The 22,571-nt window shown below is 40.7% G+C and overlaps 1 protein-coding gene across 6 annotated transcripts; it reads right to left on the reverse strand.

The window, feature by feature from the left end:
* Positions 1-563: 563 nt before the first annotated feature.
* SRSF12 (serine and arginine rich splicing factor 12) lies at positions 564-22,557 on the reverse strand. Of its 6 annotated transcripts, none has more exons than XM_055391174.2 (6): positions 22,345-22,553; positions 11,212-11,558; positions 10,424-10,489; positions 9,961-10,072; positions 9,653-9,794; positions 564-3,547 (listed from the first exon to the last, which is right to left on the reverse strand). In XM_055391174.2, the coding sequence occupies exons 5-6, from the start codon at positions 9,781-9,783 to the stop codon at positions 3,178-3,180; spliced, it is 501 nt and encodes a 166-aa protein (XP_055247149.1). In that variant the 5' UTR covers positions 9,784-9,794; positions 9,961-10,072; positions 10,424-10,489; positions 11,212-11,558; positions 22,345-22,553; the 3' UTR covers positions 564-3,177. The 6 variants fall into 6 exon arrangements, with proteins under 6 accessions (XP_055247149.1, XP_055247148.1, XP_055247145.1 ...); XM_055391173.2 differs by having other exon boundaries at positions 9,961-10,084; XM_055391170.2 differs by lacking the exons at positions 10,424-10,489; positions 11,212-11,558 and adding an exon at positions 11,683-11,789 and having other exon boundaries at positions 9,961-10,062; positions 22,345-22,557.
* Positions 22,558-22,571: the final 14 nt, after the last annotated feature.

The raw sequence follows: 22,571 nt of genomic DNA on the forward strand, positions 1-22,571 counted from the left end.
TTTAGTAGAGACCTGCTTTCACCATGTTGATCTGCCAACCTCAGCCTCCCAAAGTGCTGAGACTGCAGGTGTGAGCCACCACGGTCAGCCAGAAATTTAATGTAGTTTAGAAGGATTACAAAAGTATTTCTACATACCTTTAAATTTTGACTAATTTTGCTTCTGGCAATGGGATCAAAATAAATGCAGCAATTCTTATTTGTAATGCAACAGCATGTCTTAGAATAGTTAGATCTCAAGTAAACTTTACAAATAAAGTACTGGAATTAATTTACATTTAAAAATAAATTAGCCCAGTGGCCTAAAATTAAATCCGAGGCTCCAAATAAAAATTTCAGCAAATTCCCCTATTATCTGTTAACACCGAAAAATAGCTGCTATAAATTATTTGTGCATTATTTCTGGGGAGAAAGCAAGCAAGCAGCTGTCATGGCAGTCTTTATTTTCTTTGACCCTAACTTATCCTCTATGATCCTGAATAAATGGCAGGTAGTACCCCTGCACTAAACTTGGGAAGTACTTAAATAAATATAGTCTCTTTAAAAGAACTGATCACAGATGTCTAAAATTAAAACGTTTGATTTATTAATAAACAAAGTATCTCTCTTAAATGGGCCAAGAAACAATTCTATGACAAAAGTGAACCCTGGAATATAGATATTCCCAGAAGACAATTTTCCAGGATACCCAGCCAAACAATTTTCACCTAGTCACAAAAGTCATTTTCATCGAAGCCTAGTCATTCCTTTTTCTAATTCTATTCTCTCATTTCTTTCTAAACATGATTTTAATAAAGCATATACCTGTCAAAGACTTCTCTTTGCAAAAGACATGGGAACAGCAGTCAGGAAGAGGACTCTGAAGCCCAGTCACTCTACAGATCCAAAGTTTATGGCTGTGTGCCCTTGTAACTTAGCCTCTCTGCATCTGTTTCCTTGTCTGCAGTGGTACTAGGCTGGCGCAAAAGTAATTGCGGGATATTTACCTCATAAGAGTGTTGATGGTTAAATACATGAGTGAATAACTTAAAACATATAGAACAGTGCCAAGCATGTACTAAATGCTCAAAAGAGTTCGAGCTATTATCATTCCAGCTTTTTCATCAAACCAAATGGTATCCTCCTAAGCAGCCCAGGGATTACAATGACAAACCTAGTCAGAGGTAAATCAAAGGATTAAATATGTTCAGGAATACAGAGATTTGTGAATACAGAGTAAAGATACTATAATCAATCCCTAGTTATTATTTTTCACAATGGTACCTAGTTGTTATTATTTTTATAGATAAAGGGGTCTTGCTATGTTGCCCAGGCTGGTCTCAAACTCCTGGGCTCAAACAATCCTCCTGCCTTGGCCTCCCAAAGTGCTAGGATTACTGGTGTGAGCCACTGTGCCCAGCCCCTAGTTTTTAAAATGATTTCACTTATGTGTATGAACCCAAACATTTTGAAAATACTAAAAATTTCTATCAATATCTGTCTTACTCATTCTTCAGATTATCCTTTAGATTTTCAGTAGTGCCACATAATTTTATAACTAAATTTTATTATAGCGGAATAATTCAAAGAGTTGTAGTTTTGAAATAAATTTTGCTATGATTAGAGATAATCTATTCAGAAAGTACAATATACATTAATTTATGGCACTTGTCCAAATATTACCAGCATACAAATTATTGTGTAAGGTTGTTTCTTACATATGGGATCCAATATGCAAAGAAAACTGGAATTTGTATTCAAAACAAATAGAAGCAACACTGGCTCCTATATACTAAAAATATAAGACAGATTTTTTTCTTAAACACTCTGGATATAAATACTAACTGTATGGATTGAGAACTTTGAAGTTTTCATAATGTAAGTCACAAAGTATACAAGTAGAGCTCTATAAATATATCCCCTATAATAATCATATGCAAAACCATTCTATCACAAACACTACCAAAACCCTTTGAAAAACATAAACTACAACACATTTTCAAAGAAATTATTAGTTAGAACAACTACAAAAGCAATAAATATCAATAAAGTTATTTGGCTGTCAGAAATGAAGGGCAGTATAATGTAAAATTCAAATACTGCAAAGTTGTTTTTTGAAGATGTAGTCTCTCGAGTTTCTTCTTTTTTTTTAAATTTTAGAGACAGGATTTCACCATGTTGCCCAGGCTGGTCTCAATCTCCTGGCCTCAAGCAATCTGCCCGCCTCGACCTCCCAAAGTGCTGGGATTACAGGAGTGAACCACCACGCTTGGCCAAGTTTCTTAATACAAGGTACTAAACACTCTTTCAAAAATAATAATACTTGTTCCATATAAAGTTGAGCAAGAACTCTAAAAAGAAAAAATTAAGCAACAGATGAAAAGTAGGTATGTGGAAATAATGGTATCAAATATGATTTTATACAAAATGTACCATTCTTCCAATGTGTAAGTCTTAATATGAATATTTTTGGATTGTGAGTGTTGCTCAGCCTAATTTTTAAAGAATTAGTCTCAAACCATTCAAAATCCAGTATTTCTCAAAAGTTCTGATATTACTAATGTGGTCGTGGTGCAGGATGCAATTTCATGTCAACTTACCTATACTGTTCTACCCAATAAAAATATAACCTTTGAGCTTAGGAGAGAATGTATCTTTTGAATGTTTGATCTCTATATATATTCTACTTTTTGGAACATCAGAATTTTGTAATATGAACTAATATCCACCAGGAATTGGCCCAAGTTTAAACAGAAGACACAAAAGAGACACAGGTGTCAAACAGCTTAAGTCTGCTCTATGCAATTATACAGTCATAGTTACTTTTTACATGAAAGTGCTTTAAAGTCAAAAATATTTGTGTAAAAGGTATTATTAATAGTACTAATACTATGCAAGTAGAATTTTAAAAATTAGTTCCAGTTTACTCATTTCCCTTGAAAAGTACCCTTCTGCCACAATGTAAATAAAAAATGGTCCACAAAATGGTGACATTAGACAAATCATAATTTGTAGTGTGGGCCCTTTAAATGGAGACCAAATTTTTATTAATCCAAAGCTAGAGATTTTATTTCTTCCATATGCCCAAAGTAACTAATATCAACTCGCATTTTCTGTATGCCTTAAAGAATTTTTATTTAACATAATGAGAGTTTAATAACTTATATTAAAGACTGCGTGGTGCTCTTTCTGTTGCTGTTCACCAACTGTTTTTATGACGATAACTTCGAGATCTGGAATGTGACCGAAAATGAGAATGCTTTGCTGTTTGTACTTTAGTTTCAGAATTGGTATACCCTTTGGGAGATTTACACGGGGATCTTGCTATTGAGTCAGAATGTCTTCCATGTGATCTTGATTTTGTTCCTGAGCTAGTCTGCTTTTGAGGTGAACTTGACTGTGATTTTCCTATTGACTTGGACCTCTTTTGTAAGGACTTGGACCTTGACCGTCCTCTAGAGCCAAAATTCCTTCTTGGAGTTCTTGACTGCCTTGCTGAGGTAGACCGCCTTGGTAATGATTTGGAACGAGATTTAGACTGGCTATAAGAAAATCGCCTGTGTCGAGACCTGCAAACATCCATAATGTTAGAGCATATATTTCACACAAAATAAGAGATCAGGAAATAACACTTTCAGGAACTTACATACTTTACATAACATTAGTTATATTTTTACTAGATAAGCTAAAAAAAATTTCTCATTTTATTATGCATGCTTTTGGTTCAAACATAAGTAACAAGTTTGTAATATCTGTTATACTAGAATATATGGCCAAAAATTTTTACTTTGCTAGACATATAGGGATCAGTTCTGAAAAATATACTGCATATTTGGTCTGGGTCATACAGCTCTTAAGAGGTACAAAAATCTGAAGAAAAAAAGATTAAAAAAATCAATTATTTACAGTTCAAATAATGCTTATAAAAATAAAAATCTAGATGCAGGACTTTTGGGTCCTGCCATGACAAAACAGCTTGTATTAGACTAATCTTCCCATAGAAAACAGCTCTCTCTCTCTCTCTCTCTCTCTCTCTCTCTCTCTCTCTATATATATATATATATATACACACACATACATACATGTATTTTTTTTTTTTTTTTGAGATGGAGTTTTGCTCTTGTTGCCCAGGCTAGAGTGCAATGGCACGATCTCAGCTCACCGCAACCTCCGCCCTCCCAGGTTTGAGCAATTCTTCTCTCTCAGCCTCCAGAGTAGCTGGGATTACAGGCACGCGCCACCACGCCCAGCTAACTTTGTATTTTCAGTAGAGATGGGATTTCTCCATGTTGGTCAGGCTGGTCTCAAACTCCCGACCTCAGGTTATCCCCCTGCCTCGGCCTCCTAAAGTGCTGGGATTACAGGCGTGAGTTACCACATCCAGCCGAAAACAACTATATTGAAAAGCTACACAACATTTATAAAACAACTGTTCGAAGGCACTGGAGGATAATCAACACAAGCAGGAAGAACCTGAGGGACAAGCCTTGGCTCTTTTACTAAGACCATTTTTCAAATGACAGCATAGAGGAGTTGAGCCCAACCAGAAAATGGCTATTTGACTAAGCTGAAGAGAGAAAAGTTAATTCAGGGCTACCAAAATGGGTGGGACATGAGAGGCAAAAACTCTAGAGAAGAGTGAATTAGAGACCAAAAAGTACCTCTAAAATTTGCCTACAAATTCTCCTTAAATCACTGGCCATCTTCTAAGTTGTGTGTGTATGGGAAGAGATTCCAAGGGACCAGCAAAAAACCGGAATTCAGAAATTCAAGAACTGCGCTGAAATTTTTATCAGACACACGGTGCTGAGAGAGAGATTAGAGTTCAAACTCCCAAAAGGTCAATGAGGAACATTAGGTAACAACCCAGAAGGGCTACAATCTAGAGGTAAGGGCCATGCCCTAGGAATAAATTCAGAGCCCAAACAAGCAGCTTTAACAACGCCCAAAACCAAGCCTTAAGATCAAAGTGATCTGCCAGTACTCTGTCTACCAGAAGAAAACAACTGTCTTTGGAGAATGATAATGTCATGCAGAGCCTCTATAATTTTTTGTCCATGTCCACATGCTATGTAAAAAAAAAAAAAAAAACAGGCAAGAATAACTAAAAACTAAGGAAAATAAAAGGCAAAGAATCATTCCCAAAGTGATTTGGATATTGGCATCATCAAACAGGAATTTAAAAAATTACTATGAGTAATATATTTAAGAAAATAAGAGGAAAAGACAAAACAGATAAAAAGATCGTTCAGTGGAAAACTAGAATCTATAAAAAGGAACAAATAGACATTTAAAACTAAAAATATATGATATCTGAAATTAAAAAGTCATTAGATGGTCTTAACAGCAATCTAGATATAGCAGAAGAAATAATGAACTAGACTGGGTGCAGTGGCTCACGCCTGTAATCCCACTTTGGGAGGCCAAGGCGAGTGGATCACCTGAGGTCAGGAGTTCAAGACCAGCCTGACTAACATGGTGAAACCCCATCTCTACTAAAAATACAAAAATTAGCCTGGCATGGTGGTGCATGCCTGTAATCCCAGCTACTTAGGAGGCTGAGGCAGGAGAATCACTTGAACCTGGGAGGCAGAGGTTGCAGTGAGCAGAGATCGTGCCATTGCACCCCAACCTGGGCAACAAGAGAAAACCTCCAAGACCAAAAAAAAAAAAGAAAAGAAATAGTTAACTAAAAGATCATTAGAAAAACATCCTACCAAAATACAGTGTGAGAAAACGAATTTTAAGAAATCCATAAAAGAACACAGCAGATGTATAGCATACAGTCACACAGGCCAGAGGGAAGACTGAATAAGGCAGAAGCAATATTTGAAGAGATAATAGCATAGAATTTTACAAAACTAACAAAAAGCATTAACTCACAATTTCAAAAAGCTCAATAAACCCCACATAGACAAAGAAAACTACACTGGGCACATCACAGTGAAACTGATGAAAACCAAAGTCAAAGAAAAAATCTGAAAACCGGCCGGGTGCGGTGGCTCATGCCTGTAATCCCAGCACTTTGGGAGGCTGAGGCAGGCGGATCACCTGAGGTCAGGAGTTCCAGACCAGCCTGGCCAACATGAAGAAACTCCGCCTCTACTAAAAATACAAAAATTAGCTGGGTGTGGTGGCGGGAGGCTGAGGCAGGAGAATCGCTTGAATCTGGGAGGCAGAGGTTGCAGTGAGCCGAGATTGTGCCACTGCACTCCAGCCCAGGTGACAGAGTGAGACTCTGTCTCAAAAAAAATAAAAATAAAAAAAAATCTGAAAACCTTGCCAGAGAATGAAAGACAAATTTCTTTCAAAGGAACAACCATAAGACTGACAACTCACTATGGGTATCAGAAAAACAATGGAATGACATTTTTAAAGAGAAAAATAAAATCACTGCCAGTATAGAATTCTATCCTCAGCAAAAATATTTCTCACAAATGAATTTTAAATAAAGATGTTTTCAGACAAAAGCTGAGATAATTCACTATCAGCAGATGTGTACTATAAGAAATACTAAATATTCACTGCCCTGGTACTTCTCGGTGAGCTGAAAGAGGAAAAAAAGAAATACTAAATATTCTTTAGACTGAAGAAAAATGATACTAGATAGTAACATTGAACTAGATGAAGAAATTTAAAAAGCTTTCTTTGGAGAATGATAACACCATGTAGAGCCTCTTCAATTTTTGGTTTTGTTTGTTTGTTTCTGAGACAGAGTCTTGCTCTGTCACTCAGGCTGGAGTGCAGTGGGGCAAGCTTGGCTCACTGCAACCTCTGTCTCCCGGGTTCAAGCAATTCTCCTGCCTCAACCTCCCAAGTAGCTGGGATTACAGGCACGTGCCACCATACCTGGCTAATTTTTGTATTTTTAGTAGAGATGGGATTTCGCCATGTTGGCCAGGCGTGTCTGACCTCAAGTCACCTGCCTCAGCCTCCCAAAGTGCTGAGATGACAGGCATGAGCCACTGCACCTGGCCTCTCTTGAATTTTTTATTATATATTTATACTGAAAATACACTGATGTAGAATATATTCTGGAATAAATTCACAGTCTTTTAGAAATTATTAAATTTCATTCATTTTGTAGACAGCTGTAGGAAGCAAAATGAAGAAAAAATGTCCTTGAAAAAAAATCCTAACATAGTAAAAGAAGGACGCTATAATATATTTGGACTAAAGAAAAGGGAGTTGAGGAGCAATTTTAACACTGTTCAGGAACATTTAGAGTTCTAACATACACATTCCTTGATATAAAGTTAACAAAGATTTACAGAATACCTTTTTTTACATTTTAATAATTTATTTATTTATTTATTTGTTGTGAGACAGAGTCTTCCTCTGTTGCCCAGGTTGGAGGGCAGTGGTGCAATCATGGCTCACTGCAGCCTTGACCTACTGGGCTCAAGGAGTCCTCACACCTCAGTCCACCCTCTCCCTCCCTCCCAGTAGCTGGAACAGGTGTGTGCCACCACACGTGGCTAATTTTTTTTAGTTTTTGTAGGCATGGGGGTCTCACTATGTTGCCCAGGCTGGTCTCTCGAATTCCTGGACTCAAGTGATCTCACCCTGGCCTCCCAGAGTGCTGGGATCACAGGTGTGAGCCACTGCACCTGGCCATAAGACAGTTTTTAAAATGAGAAAAACTGGGGTCAGGGAGGTTAAGCAATGGTCTTATAACAAGTACAAAGCAGAATAGCATTGCCCTGAAAGATGTGGTCCTTCCATCCCTGATACTCCAGAATGATTTGAGACAGTCAAGTATTATACTTTACTTCCACTAGAAGGCAGAAAATGAAGTGAATATCCACCTTATTTAAATCAAGCAAGAGAAAAAAACTGGTTCACTAAGGCTGTAATGCATTTACAAACAATCAATTTAAATTCTTTTTTTTTTTTTTTTTGAGACTGAGTCTCGCTTTGTCACCCAGGCTGGAGAGCAGTGGCGTGATCTCAGCTCACTGCAACCTCTGCCTCCCAGGTTCAAGCGATTCTCCTGCCTCAGCCTCCCAAGTAGCTGGGATTACAGGCCTGTGCCACCACACCCACCTAATTTTTGTATTTTTAGTAGACACGGGGTTTCACCATGTTGGCCAGACTGGTCTTGAACTCCTGACCTCAGGTGATCCGCCCCCGCCCTGGCCTCCCAAAGTGCTGGGATTATAGGCGTAAGCCACTGCGCCTGGCCTGAATTTTTAGTAGACACAGGATTTCACCATATTGCTCAGGATGGTCTTGAACTCCTGACCTCAAGTAATCCACCCGCCTTGGCCTCCCAAAGTGCCGGGATTACAGGCGTGAGCCACCGCACCTGGTCCATATAATTAATTTCTGTTGTGATTCACTATTACTCTAATAGAAATAAACTCCTGGCTAGCAAAATAAATAACTTGAAAATATCTTTTCCCCTGCCCCCAAATTACTATTTAATATGTCTTCTTCAATACTGCCATACTTGGAATTTATTCTTGATAACTTATCTTTTATAAGTAAATTGATTTACATTAACTTTAGTCAACCACCTTTCACAAGGGATTTTATTATATTTCTTTTTTTTTTTTTTTTTTTTTTGGAGAGACGGAGTCTCACCATGTTGGCCAGGCTAGTCTCAAACTCCTGGCCTCAAGTGATACTCCCACCTCAGCCTCCCAAAGTGCTGAGATTATGGCACCTGAACGTTTTATTGTATTTCTTACGCATTTAAACATTTTTAAAGTTGAAGATTACAAACTGTTGGGCACATTTAGGAAAATTTTATTTATCTAAAACTCATCACCTTGTTTTTTTTTTTTTTTGCTTTTTGTTTTGAGACGGAGTCTCGCTCTGTCGCTCAGGCTGGAGTGCAATGGCGTGATCTCAGCTCACTGCAACCTCCGCCTCCCAGGTTCAAGTGATTCTCCTGCCTCAACCTCCTGAGTAGCTGGGATTACAGGTGTGTGGCTACAACACCCAGCTAATTTTTGTATTTTTAGTAGAGGCGGGGTTTCATCATGTTGGTCAGTTTGGTCTTGAACTCCTGACCTCGAGATCCGCCCACCTCAGCCTCTCAAAGTGCTGGGATCATAAATGTGAGCCACTGCAGGCGGCTGAGTATGTATTGTTTTTTACTTTTTTTTTCTGCTCACTATATATTATCTTCTCATGTAAAAAGATAAAGTTAAGTCTGTAACTTTAACATAAGAACTAATCCCATAAACCCAAGTTAAATAACAATATATGATAAATAGAGAAGAGTATTATCTTTTAACAAAAATTGATTATGTTTGTACATTAAGCAAAATGACTAAGGTGGACTGTTTATAAAAACTTTAAAATATTTTCCAGGCTGGGTGCAGTGGCTCACACCTGTAATCCTAGCACTTTGGGAGCCTGAGGTGGGAGGAACACTTGAGCCCAGGAATTTAAGACCAGCCTGGGCAACATAGCGAGACCTCCAATCTCTACAAAAAATAAAAAAAAATAGCCCGGTGTGGTGGTGCACACCTGTAGTACCCGCTACTTGGGAGGCTGAGGTGAGAAAATTGCTTGAGTCTAGGAGGTCAAGGCTACAGTGGGCCATGATCACGCACCACTGCACTCCAGCCTGGGAAACAGTGAGACCCTATCAAAAAAATATATATGTATATCTATTTCCCAGAAAAAGTAGAAAATGAAGTTTTCAGTCCTCTTGTACTCACTCTTTAAGGCTGTCTGACCGCCTCCTATTTCTTCCCCATGAAGAACTTCTACTTCGAGTTCTTCTTTGGCTGGGGCTTCTTGATCTCCTGTGATCACTTGGAGAACAAGGATGACGTTCTTTTGATTTCATTTGGCCTGGTGCTGGAACATAAAGAACAAGACTTATGACATAATTCGTTACCTGAACACCACAGTAACAACCACTCAACTAGCAATCATTTACTGAAAGAATTTTAAATTAAAAAATCAGTCATCACTGAAACTCATTCTGCTGAATAAATAAAATCTAGCATTCAGTCACACTTACTTTTGCGATCACCTTGTGCAAACTGTATTTCAATCTGACGGCCACATACCCACTTTCTATTGAGGTTATAAAGAGCATCTTCAGCATCTCGAACATCTTCAAATATGACTAGCTGTTAAGGACACTTTGAACATGAGATATCAAGTAAACACATTTTAAAAGCATTATTTACATGTGAAATGAAATTAATAGGAAAATCAAGTTCAAGTTATTAAGCTCACATCTTCAATATAATATGAATAATCAGAAAAAAAACTTTCACTTTTTCTCATGAAAACAAATGACCCATTATGTTTAGAAGAGTGAGTCTAAAAATAAAAAGAACAAAACAAACATGTAACTGTACTTTTAGTGTCTACAATAGCGTGGCTGCAGTATGCATGTATAATTTGAAAACAAGAAAAACAAAAAAAAAGTCCAAATTTGGCTAGCATTATAAAATTACAAACTGTTTAGGACTCACTCCCTTCTTTCAGATAAAGGATCCATCAGATTTTTCACTGAATATCAGTATGCAGAAGCCTTTATTCTGAAATTAAAATTACTCTTTCATTAAAAGGCTTAATTTTAAATTTGACATTTAAGAGACATTACTTGTAAACAAAACTGCACATATACAAGTGAGTTAAAACAAAACCTGATTTAGTGCTTTAAAAGTGGTATCTACTTTTGAACCTACCACTTTAAACGTTTATTTTTTTTCTGTTTTTGAGATGGAGTTTCCCTCGTCACCCAGGCTGGAGTGCAATGGCACGATCTCAGCTCACTGCAAGCCCAGGTTTAAGAGATTCTCCCGCCTCAGCCTCCCAAGTAGCTGGGACTACAGGTGCCTGCCACCACACCCGGCTAATTTTTGTATTTTTAGTAGACACGGGGTTTCACCGTGTTGGTCAGGCTGGTCTCAAACTCCTGACCTGAGGTGATCCACCCGCCTCAGCCTCCCAAAGTGCTGGGATTACAGGCATGAGCCACCGCACCCAGCCAAACATTTATGTTTTTACTACTTGGGATATAAATATAAAAGAAACATAAAAGCAATCTGTAAATATCTGGAATTACGTATACTGGTTTGTAATATCCCACTAAACTTCCTTATGTATATAAATTATATAATACTAAACCTAGCTATAATGGAAATTAGCTATATAAAAATGAGTAACTTTTTTTAGGAGGTTGTTCACTGGTTTAATTAAAAAAATAACAAACAGAAAAAGCTCAAGATACACAATATAAAACGAGACTGGCAATTACCTCAATGTCACTTGATCTTGAACCTTGACCTTTACTCTTTAAGGCTTGCAAGATGGACTTTATAAGAGACGCAGAACCAACAAAATCAGACTTGGCTTTGACTCTGGAACTCTGAGTAAATGTAGGAAAGCCGAAGTCTCAACCTGGTGTTGGCTTTGTCTTTTGCTTGATAAAGACTTCCCCTCTTCCAGGTCTTTATATCTGTGTCCACCCTCCCTCTTTACTCCTTGATGCTTGAACTTTAGGTGCCTTTTGTCTCGCCTGCTGGGTTTATGCTTGGATTCTAGCTAACAGGTTGGTTCAAACTGGGGGGTGCTTGCCAGCTACTGTGGACTGCTTTAGATCTTCTGAGATAAAGAAATAAACACATTTAATTAGGCAATATTAATCTCATAACATATGCTACTGAATACATATATGTATAAGCACGCATATACAGTATATTCGCATGCACACAATAAAATAAAGGATATTGAACATAAGCAAATCCTCTTGGGCGGCGAGTGTAGAAGTCAAGTGGAATGTAAACGTCTACTATAGGGCCATATCGACCAAACTCACGGCGCAAGTCCTCAGGCCTGAAGTGTTTTAGAAATAAGGCAAAGAAATATGAATAGCTGGATTAAAATATTTTGCCTACAGAAATCCACTTGAAACCTTCAAAAGAAAGAACATCATCTAGACCAGCATTATCTAAAATTGTTTTTTGTAAGAATCATGCAAGGTTTTGAAAGAAAGGGAAAAAAGAAAGGAAAAAAACATTCTCAGGCCAGGCGTGGTGGCTCACACCTGTAATCCCAGCACTTTGGGGGACCAAGGTACGTGGATCACTTGAACCCAGGAGTTCAAGACCAGCCTGGGCAACATGGTGAAACCCCGTCTCTACAAAAAAATACAAAAATCAGCCAGGTGTGGTAGCGTGTGCCTGTAGTCCCAGCTACTCGGGAGGCTGAGGCGGGAGAATCACCTGAGTGAGCATGGGGAGGCTGAGGCTGCAGTGAGCCAAGATCACACCACTGCACTCCATCCAGCCTGGGTGACAGAGTGAGACCCTGTCTCAAAAAAAAAAGAAAACACGAAAAAAACCTCCCTAGATTCTCAGACCTCTCTTGGAGGTTCTGATTCAGGAAGTATGGATTAGAGGCTGGAAATCTGTATCTTTACAAGCACTCCAGGTGGTTGTTATGCTTAATTTCCAGAAACACTGACCCAGCATATCCACCTCTGAAAGTTATTATAAGACCTAATAAGTAATTGTTTCACTAAGAACACATTCATTTTGCTTCACTTTAATTTCATGTTTATGTTAATCTTGTTTTCAGATAGCAAGAATTAGATTCTAAAGAAGTCCTAAAATTATCAGGCTTTAAAGAAAAATGGATGTTTTAATATTAAACATAAAACAAAGTAACTACTGTATTCCCAAATCTGACAGGTATTTCGAGCCTGCTTATGTGCCTTCTAGTGCGATTAGGTGCTTCAGAAGGGGTACCAAAAAAAAGAAACAGCATGATATTCATCTTCATGGAGCTACAATTTAACTGAAGAGACAAAATATTTAGCAATAATAGCTAACAGTTACAGTGCATTTATATGTTAGCCAGTGTTCACCTTACAACCACTTAATTCTTACAATTTCCCTGTGGTTATTTACAGATGATATAGACAGATTACGGGTGATACAGACAGAATTTCAGGTTATTTACAGGTAATACAGGCAGATTACAGGTGATACAGACAGAGTAACCTATCTAAGCTCACTAAGCCAGCAAGTGACAAAGCTAGAAATCAAATTTTCAGTCTCATACTGGTCCATCTTAACCACTACACCCTACTGCTTCATGGTGCTATCATAGGGATTCGGCATCAAGCTATGATCATAAAATGTGGCTCGGGAGAAATAAAGATTCAAAGATGACTAAGAAGCTTCTAGCTTGGACAAATGGAAAAAAGATGGTGTCAGTGACAAAAATTAGAAGAGAGCTAGATCAAGGAGGAAGAAAAGAGGCAAAAGAAGCAACTTTCAGGTTTAGAAATGCAGAATTTGAGGTGATGGTAGAACACTGATAAGAGTTCTATAAGCAAAAGAAAATTGTGATTATATGCATATTAATTAGTGTGTATTAATATTAGAAGCCAGTGACTAAGGCTAGAGATGGGGATTTAGAAATTACATATAAGATTCAACAAAAATTGACTAAGCATTGACTTTTTGCCAGTAGCTCAGTCAACATTATGACATACTTTCTTTAATTTACACTCATAGAACATGTTTTACTATTAGTTTCTGAGGACAGTGACAATGTCTTTTTTCTTTTACTTATTCAGAATTAAGCAAATACTTATTGAGCACCTACTATGTGCCAGGCTCTAGGAATATAACGAGAAACAAGAAAAACACAATTCCTGCTCCCACAGCCCATAGACTGGCATAAAGAGTCTCAACCTCTCCTGAGTACTGTAATCATCTGTGAAGGGATGTTACAGACAGAGGCACCCCAACCCGATGCATTAATTCTGGACCTAATTAGTGTTTTCCATAGTGAGGCCCAGTTATGTTTAATTTTTTCAGGACTTCACAGGCAATTCTGAGACTGAAGGTTGAGAATCACTGCTAAAGCAGGTGTCTTCACCAGCATATCTCTGTACCTAATGTAGCTGCTGGGCACACAGTAGGTACTCAATATATATTTGCCTATCGATGAAAAAAGAATACATTACTGTTACCATTTAAGAGTTAAGGAGACTGAGGGTGAGAGAAGTTACCTTGCCCAGAGATCTACACAGCCAGTAGTAGAGCTAGGATTCAAATGAAGGTCTTCTGAGACAACCAATCCCATCAACCAAATGTAGTGGCTAAGAGGAAAGGGATCATAGATAATATAAAGGAGGAGGCTGCAGCACTGTGTGCCACAGAGGTCTGGAGTCTGGAAGCCAAGGGTGATGGAAGTCAGATGGAACAGGTCTTTTCAAAAGAGCCAATTCCCATTCACTGTCTCCACTCCCTCACCTGTTAGCTGTTGTTTTATTTTTGCACTTTTGGTATGATCTACTTCAACATTCAAAAAAGTACAGAGAATAATAAACACCCATGTATCTACCAACAAGATTTATTTTCTGGCCAGGCGCGGTGGCTCACGCCTGTAATCCCAGCACTTTGGGAGGCCGAGGTGGGCGGATTACGAGGTCAGGAGATCGAGACCATCTTGGCTAAGAGGGTGAAACCCCGTCTCTACTAAAAATACAAAAAATTAACTGGGCGTGGTGGCGGGCGCCTATAGTCCCAGCTACTCAGGAGGCTGAGGCAGGAGAATGGTGTGAACCCGGGAGGCGGAGCTTGCAGTGAGCCAAGATCATGCCACTGCACTCCAGCCTGGGCAACAAAGCAAGACTCTGTCTCAAAAAAAAAAAAAAATTATTTTCTCCGTATTTGACATACTTGCCATAATTTTCAGTATTTTTAAAGAAATATTATATCCTTCTGTTACCAATGGAGGGTCTTGCCTATGAGTCCTCCAGGTTCTTGGCATTTTTAACAAAGAATTGGACAAAATGCACAAAGCAATGAAAAAATGAAGCAATGAAAGCACAGATTTATTGAAATGAAAAGATACTCCACAGAGTGGGAGCAGGCTCAAGCAAGCCACTCAGGTGCATTGGTTACAGAATTTTCTAGGGTTTAAATACCCTCTAAGGTTTCCCACTGGTTACTCGGTTACACCCTATGTAAATGAAGACTTGGCCCACCACCAGTCTGGTGGAGGGAGGCGACCAATTAGAGGCTGAAGCAAAGCTACAAAGTTACACATGAAGACTTGGCCTGGGACCAGTCTGATTGGTTGCAGGAGGGGACCAGTCAGAGGTACTTTCCATTTTTTATCTGTAATACAGTGCAAAGGGAGTAGCCTCTGATCCTTTTGTTACTTGGGTGTAGAGAGGTGGAGTTCTCCTTTTGATTCAGTTCTAGGAAGTCAGTGTGAATCGGCCTTAGGTTCCCTGCCTCCAGACCCTATTCTCCTGCTTCAGTATCACTAGCAAAGAAATTGGTAGGCTGGAGAGTATGCCTATCTCAGCTTTACTACATGTTCTTCAGAGTGGCCCAACCAACTTACATTTCCAAAAACACGTGTCAGAATTCCCACTGTTGCCCAGGCATGGTGGCTGATACCTGCAATACCAGCAGTTTGGGAGGCCAAGGTGGGAGGACTAGAGCCCAGGAGTTCAAGATCAGCCTGAGCAACATAGTGAGACCCCCATCTCTACAAAAAATAAAAAAAAATTAGCTGGGCGTGGTGTCTATAATCCCAGCTACTCAGGAGGCTGAGGAAGAAGGATCACTTGAGCCCAGGAGTTTGAGACGGCATTGAGCTATGATCATGCTACTGCACTCCAGTCTGGGAAGACAGGGTGAGACTTGTTTGTCTTTTTTTTTTTTTTTTGGAGATGGAATCTTGCTTTGTCACCCAGACTGGAGTACTGTGGCACAATCTCGGGTCACTGCAGCCTCCACCTCCCAGGTTCAAGCTATTCTCGTGCCTCAACCTCCCAAGTAGCTGGGATTACAGGCATGTGCCACCACACCTTGTTTATTCTTTCTATTATTAGTAGAGATGGGGTTTTGTTATGCTGGCTTTTAAAATTCCTCTTGAAAATATGTTGTAGTTTTTGGTGCAAAGCGTTCTGCATATTTTTTGTTAACTGTTTTCCTAAGTAAGTATGCCTTTTGATGCTATGGTAAATGCAACTGTTTTTTAAAATTGTCATTGTTTTCAATTGTTTGCTGTTAATATATAGAAATAAAGTTTTTGTAAATTTACCTTATATCCTCATAACTTACTAAACTTATTAGTTCTAGCAGTTTTTTTGTTCATTCCCTAGTATTTTCTATGTAAGCAAATATGTCACCTAAGAATGGTTGCTTTTATCTTTCCAATTTTTGTATTTTATATCTTTTTTCTTGCCTTGTTGCACTGGTTAGGACCTGCAATAAAACGTTGGAGGTTGTGAGTGGCATTCTTTTCTTTTTCCTGATTTTATAAGGAAAGCATTGTCTTTCATCATTAAGTATGATGTTAGCTATGTTTTTTATAGCTGACATTTATTAGGTTAAGAAGTTCTCTTCTATTCCTAATTTGCTCACACATTTTGTTTTGTTTTTGTTTTTGGAGACAGGGTCTCAGGTCTCACTCTGTCACCTAGACTGGAGTTCCATTAATACACTATATTTAACATTAAAAAATTATTCCTTTATGCAATACAAAAGCAAAGATATTATTTTTCCTAAGCTACATCTTGTTTCACCAGTGAAAAGAAACATAACACAAATTTTAAAACTATTTATTTTGAGACTGAGCCTCACTCTGTTGCCCAGGCTGGAGTGCAAGGGCGTGACCTCGGCTCACTGCAACCTCCTCCTCCCTGGTTCAAGAGATTCTCATGACTCAGCCTGCCGAGTAGCTGGGATCCTCAGGTGAACCCCCCGCCTCGGCCTCCCAAAGTGCTGGAATTACAGGCATGAGCCACCTCTCCCGGCCTAAAACTTATTTTTAAAATTTCTTTAGTTCTTGTGTTCAATTTCATTTCTGCCAAATTTTACACTAATTCACAAAGCCTTTTAGTGTCTTCTGCTTTTAATTTTTTAAAAATTTGTTTTGTTTTAAAACATTCTTAGTAAATAAAATTTGAAAAATATTTGAAAAAAGGAAAAAGAAAAGTAAGTCCTACTGTCCAAATTAAATTCTTTCTAGTCTCATTTTCTTTTCTTTTTTTTTTTTTTTTTTTTTTTTTGGAGACAGGGTCTCGCTCTGTTGCCCAGACTGCAGTGCAGTGGTGATATCATAACTTGCTCCAATCTTGAACTCCAGTACCTAGGACTACAGGCACGCATCACCATGCCCGGCTAACTTTTTTTTTTTGGTAGAGATGAGGCCTTGCTATGTTACCCAGGCTGGCCTTGAACTCCTGTCCTCAAGGGATCCTCCTGCCTTGGCCTCCCAAAGCACTGGGATTACAAGCATAAGCCACTGAGCCTGGCCCTAGTCTCATTTTCCATATATAGTTTTTTCCTTTTTTCATTTTTTAATATAGTTATGCACCACATAACAATGTTTCAGTCAATGATGAACCATATATATCATGGTGGCCCCATAATCTTATAACAAAGCTGTCCTAGACAGGTGTACCTTTTAAAAAATCTTTTACACCATATTTTTAGTGTCTTTTCTATGTTTAGATACATGTAGGTAAATGTCTTAAAATTGCCTACAGTATTCAGTATTGTAACATGCTATACAGGTATGTAGCCTAGAAGCAACAGGCCACACCACATAGCCTAGGTGTGTAGCTGGCTTTACTATGTAGTAGGTTTGGGTTTGTACAACAACAAAATCACCAAATGGATTTGTCAGAACCTATCTCTGTCCTTAACTGATGCATGACTGTAACTGAAATCACGCTGCACATATAATTTTACATATGTTTTATTTAACATTTTATCCCAATGATTTATTTTTTTTTGAGACACAATTTCACTCTGTCACCCAAGCTGGAGTGCAGTGGCCGGTATTGGCTCACTGCAACCTCTGCCTCCCAGGTTCATGCGATTCTTCTGCCTCAGCCTCCCTAGTAGCCGGGACTACAGGTGAGTGCCACCACGCCCAGCTAATTTTTATATTTTTAGTAGACACAGGGTTTCACCATATTGGCCAGGCTGGTCTCGAACTCCTGACCTCGTGATCCGCCCACTTTGGCCTCCCAAAGTGCTGGGATTATAGGCGTGAGCCACCGCACCCAGCCCAATTTTTTCTATTATTAGTAGGGATGGAGCTTCACTATGTTAGCCAGGCTCGTCTCGAACTCCTGACCTTGAGTGATCCACGCGCCTCGGCCTCCCAAAGTGCTGGGATTATAGATGTGAGCCACCGTGCCAAGCCCCAAAGATTTTGTTTATAAGCATACTAAATGTTAAAGCCTATTTATTTATTTATTTTTGAGACAGAGTCTCACTCTCACCCCCGGAGTGCAGTGGTGCCATCTTGACTCACTGCAGCCTCGGCCACCTGGGCTCAGGTGATCCTCCCACGTCAGCCTCTCAAATAGCTGGATTACAGGTGCGCACTACCACACCTGGCTAATTTTTGTATTTTTTGGTGAGACAGGGTTTTGCTATGTTTCCCTGGCTGGTTTCAAACTCCTGAGCTTAAGTGATCTACCCACCTCAGCCTCCAAAAGTGCTGGGATTACAGGCATGAGTCACTGTGCCCTATCTTTAAAGCTAATTTAAAAAGTGTCCACATGTCACATTGCTAGTTAACTTCTACTGTATACTACTTTGTACTAAAAGGTTAATACAGATTACATGTGATGATTCTAATTTCATATCATCACTCACCTGCTATTCAATCTTAGGCAAAATACTTAACCTAAACGTTGATTTCTCATCGGTAAAATGGGGTTAATAAAGGACATACGGCCAGGCGCGGTGGCTCATGCCTGTAATCCCAGTGCTTTGGGAGGCCAAGGTGGGCGGATTACCTGACATCAAGAGTTCGAGACCAGCCTGGCCAACATGATGAAACCCCGTCTCTACTAAAAATACAAAAATTAGCCAGGCATGGTGGCACACATCTGTAATCCCAGCTACTCGGGAGGCTGAGGCAGGAGAATTGCTTGAGCCCAGGAGGCGGAGGTTGCAGTGAGCCGAGATCGTGCCACTGCACTCCAGCCTGGCTGACACAGCAAGACTCTGTCTCAAAATAAAACAAACAAAAAAAACACCACCATACATTATAGGGTTACTGCGAAAATTTAATACATGTAATGTTTTTAGTATGGCACCTAGTACACAGTGAGTATTCAACAAATGTTAGAGATTTCATTCATGTAATATAATCTTGTAGATTTTGATTGTCTGCCAGTGGCAGAGCTAAAAAAAAAAAAAAAGTGAAAAAATGGAAAAGGAAATCAGTCAATCTCAACTATCAGTCTCAATCACTCACTGGTGAATGAAGTACATAGATCAGAGATCAGGTGTCACCAGCAGATGTGTTTTATTTGGCCTGCATGACGTTTAAACATTTTTAAAATGTGTATAAATATGAAATTGCCAATATTTTACTGCTTTTATTTTTTTAGTTTTTGAGACAGAGTCTCGCCCTGTCGCCCAGGCTGGAGTGCAATGGTATGATCTCGGCTCACTGCAACCTCCACCTCTCGGGTTCAAGCGATTCTCCTGTCTCCGCCTCCCGAGTAGCTGGGATCACAGGCGCGCACCACCACGCCTGGTGAATTTTTTGTATCTTTAGTAGAGACGGTGTTTTACCATGTTGGCCAGGCTGGTCTCAAACTCCTAATTTCGTGATCTGCCCACCTCGGCCTCCCAATGTGCTGGGATTACAGGCGTGAGCCACCACGCCCGGCCACAGCTTTTATTTTTTTAGACTCTCTAAAGGTCTCTCTGTCACCCAGGCTGGAGTACAGTGATGTGATCATCGTTCACTGTAACCTTGACCTCCCGGGCTCAAGTGATCCTCCCACCTCAGCTTTCCCAGTAATTGGGACTACAGGTGTCACACACCAGGCTACATTTTATAGCTTTCTTTTATTTATTTATTTTTTGAGACAGAGTCTCACTCTGTTGCCCAGGCTGGAGTGCAGTGGCCTGATCTCGGCTAGTGAGATCTCGGCTGCCAACCTCCACCTCTGGGGTTCAAGCGATTCTCGTGCCTCAGTCTCCTGAGTAGCTGGGATTACAGGCGCCAGCCACCACACCTGGCTAATTTTTGTGTTTTAGTAGAGACGGGGTTTCACCAGGTAGGCCAGGTTGGTCTCGAACCCCTCACCTCAAGTGATCCGCCCAACTCGGTCTCCTAAAGTGCTGGGATTACAGGCGTGAGCCACCGCGCCCAGCCTTATATTTTACAGCTTTCAAATCTACAAATGGGGTTTTCTTTTTTCTTTCTTTTTTTTTTTTTTTTTTTTTTTTTGAGACGGAGTCCTCGCTCTGTCTCCCAGGCTGGAGTGCAGTGGCGCGATCTTGGCTCACTGCAAGCTCCGCCTCCCGGGTTCACACCATTATCCTGCCTCAGCCTCCTGAGCAGCTGGGACTACAGGCACCCGCCACCACGCCCGTCTAATTTTTTGTATTTTTAGTAGAGACGGGGTTTCATCGTGCTAGCCAGGATGGTTTCCATCTCCTGACCTCGTGATCTGCCCTCCTCAGCCTCCCAAAGTGCTGTGATTACAGGCATGAGCCACCGCACCCGGCCACGAATGGGATTTTCATATGATTCAACTTAATGCTAACATCTAAAGACTAAGATTACACATACAAAATCCAGATTTCTGATTTCTCTTTACAACTAGTAAGATATATCAACAATAAGTCCAGATGTCTACATGGCAGCTGTCAGCTGGAGCCTAGAGGCAGATGCTGCTCCTTTTAGATGGCATATTTCCTTTTCTATTTGCTATTCTATTTCTATTTGATAGTCCACACCATCCTACTGTGCCTTATAGGCTGGCAGCTTCACTCGTTTATATTACCCCGGCTGGCCGCTGTGAACCATTAGAATTGGAAACCTCTGATTTTTCTACAGACACTCTGAAGAGGCTTGATGCTTATTCCATTTTCAAGTTGTCTGTTCAACTGCAAGGTTTTTTAATTCTGCCCAAATCATAAATTATGTTCGTGTTTTCTATGTAATATATTGATAAAAAGGCTGACAGAAGAAATGTAAACAAGGCACCTTTTAGATGTTAACCAAGATATATTAACCACAGCATATAATTGTGATACATGTACTTGCGGTGATCAAATAAAAAATACTTGGCCGGGCACGGTGGCTCATGCCTGTAATCTCACTTGAGGTCAGGAGTTGGAGATCAGCCTGGCCAACATAATGAAACCTCGTCTCTACTAAAAATATAAAAATTAGCCGGGTGTGGTGGCACACGCCTGTAATCCCATCTACTTTGGAGGCTGAGGCAGGAGAATCGCTTGAACCCGGGAGGCAGAGGTTGCAGCGAACCAAGATCGGGCCATTGTACTCCAGCCTGGGGGACAAGAGCGAGACTTTGTCTAAAAAAAATAAAAATAACTAAAAAATAAAAAATACTTAACGTTTATTTACTCCTCAAAGGTAAATTATAATACTCATCTCAGATGACTATGGAGTCAAGAGCTCCATATATCTATACCTCTCTGGCCCCAGGTAAATCATTAAAACTCTTAGTTTCCGCTCTCCCTTATGTACAATAAAACAGTAGTGCATAGGCAGAAAGACTGGGGGGAAGTAAATGAAGTAAGCCCAGTGAAATGAGAACGTCTATTAACACCGTTCCCTCTCCCCCCGCCCCCAATTTCTCTAGCTCCATTAAGGAAGGAAGTGCTATATGAAAAAGTCATTCCTTAATATCTGTGTTCAGACACTCTGTAGACAGAATTCTCAACAGAGGGGTGGGGCATCAGAATCAACCAGGTGAGTCTATACTCACGCCCTTAAAAAGGGTGTTAATACTGGACTCAGAACTTTAAAGAAAAACGCACTGATCTCATTCATTGAAGTTATTTTTTGTATGCAGAATAAAATTGTGTGAATAAAATGCAAGCAGCACCGTCTGTAAGTAGACCAGAACTGGGGGAAAGAAACTGTAAGGCCCGAGTACGCATTATGGTACAGAACGTTCTCACCAGCCCCAATTCCACTCCATCTAGGAGGGTTGGATGCGCGCGATTTTATCGGGGCACGGCGACAAAGGAGCTGAAACGCGGGCACTCGCTGGAGCGCAAACGCTCCCGGCTCCAGGCGGGGAGCGACCTGAGCTCCGGAGAGGGGCGCCCCGTGTCCCACGGCCCGCCGGCTGCGGTGCTGAAGCGCGGAAAGCGACGCGGGCCCGGGACACGATGTGCGCGGCGCCGGGGCTGAAAGCTGGCCGGGAAGGCGGAGGCGCGAGTTCCGCCCAGGCCGCGGAGTAGTCCGAGGGCTCACACCTCCCCCAGTGGCGCAGCCTGGGACCGCGGGGAGGCTCCGCGCAGCCCCCCCCGGGCCTCCGCCGGGCCTCGGCCGGGCTCCGCGGCGCGGCTGTTACCCCGCCCCTCCTCCGCGCCCCCAACCTGCAGCCGCGGCCGTTCACCTGGTGGCGTCCGCGACGTTCCTGATGAACAGGGAGGTGTTGGGGGGCCTCGTGTAGCGAGACATGACCGCTTCCTCCGTTCCCTCCGGGTCTGCCCGCGGCCGCTGGGCTCGCTCCGTCTCCCGCTACCGCTGCTACCGCCACAGGAGCTCCGCCGGCCCCCGGCGCGACCCCCACCCCTCGGCCTCAGCCCCGCCAGCGCGCAGCCGCAGAGGCCGGCGCAGAGG

Source organism: Gorilla gorilla, chromosome 5, assembly GCF_029281585.2.
Source record: "Gorilla gorilla gorilla isolate KB3781 chromosome 5, NHGRI_mGorGor1-v2.1_pri, whole genome shotgun sequence".
NCBI classification, from domain to species: Eukaryota; Metazoa; Chordata; class Mammalia; order Primates; family Hominidae; genus Gorilla; species Gorilla gorilla.

Coding starts and splice junctions, on each gene's coding strand:
- SRSF12 (XM_055391170.2), bottom strand. CDS start 22,409: ATGTCTCGCTACACGAGGCCCCCCAACACCTCCCTGTTCATCAGGAAC. Junction 9,795..9,960: donor TGCACAAGGTGATCGCAAAA/GTAAGTGTGACT, acceptor TTTATGTTCCAG/CACCAGGCCAAATGAAATCA. Junction 3,548..9,652: donor CGGTCAGACAGCCTTAAAGA/GTGAGTACAAGA, acceptor GGATGTTTGCAG/GTCTCGACACAGGCGATTTT.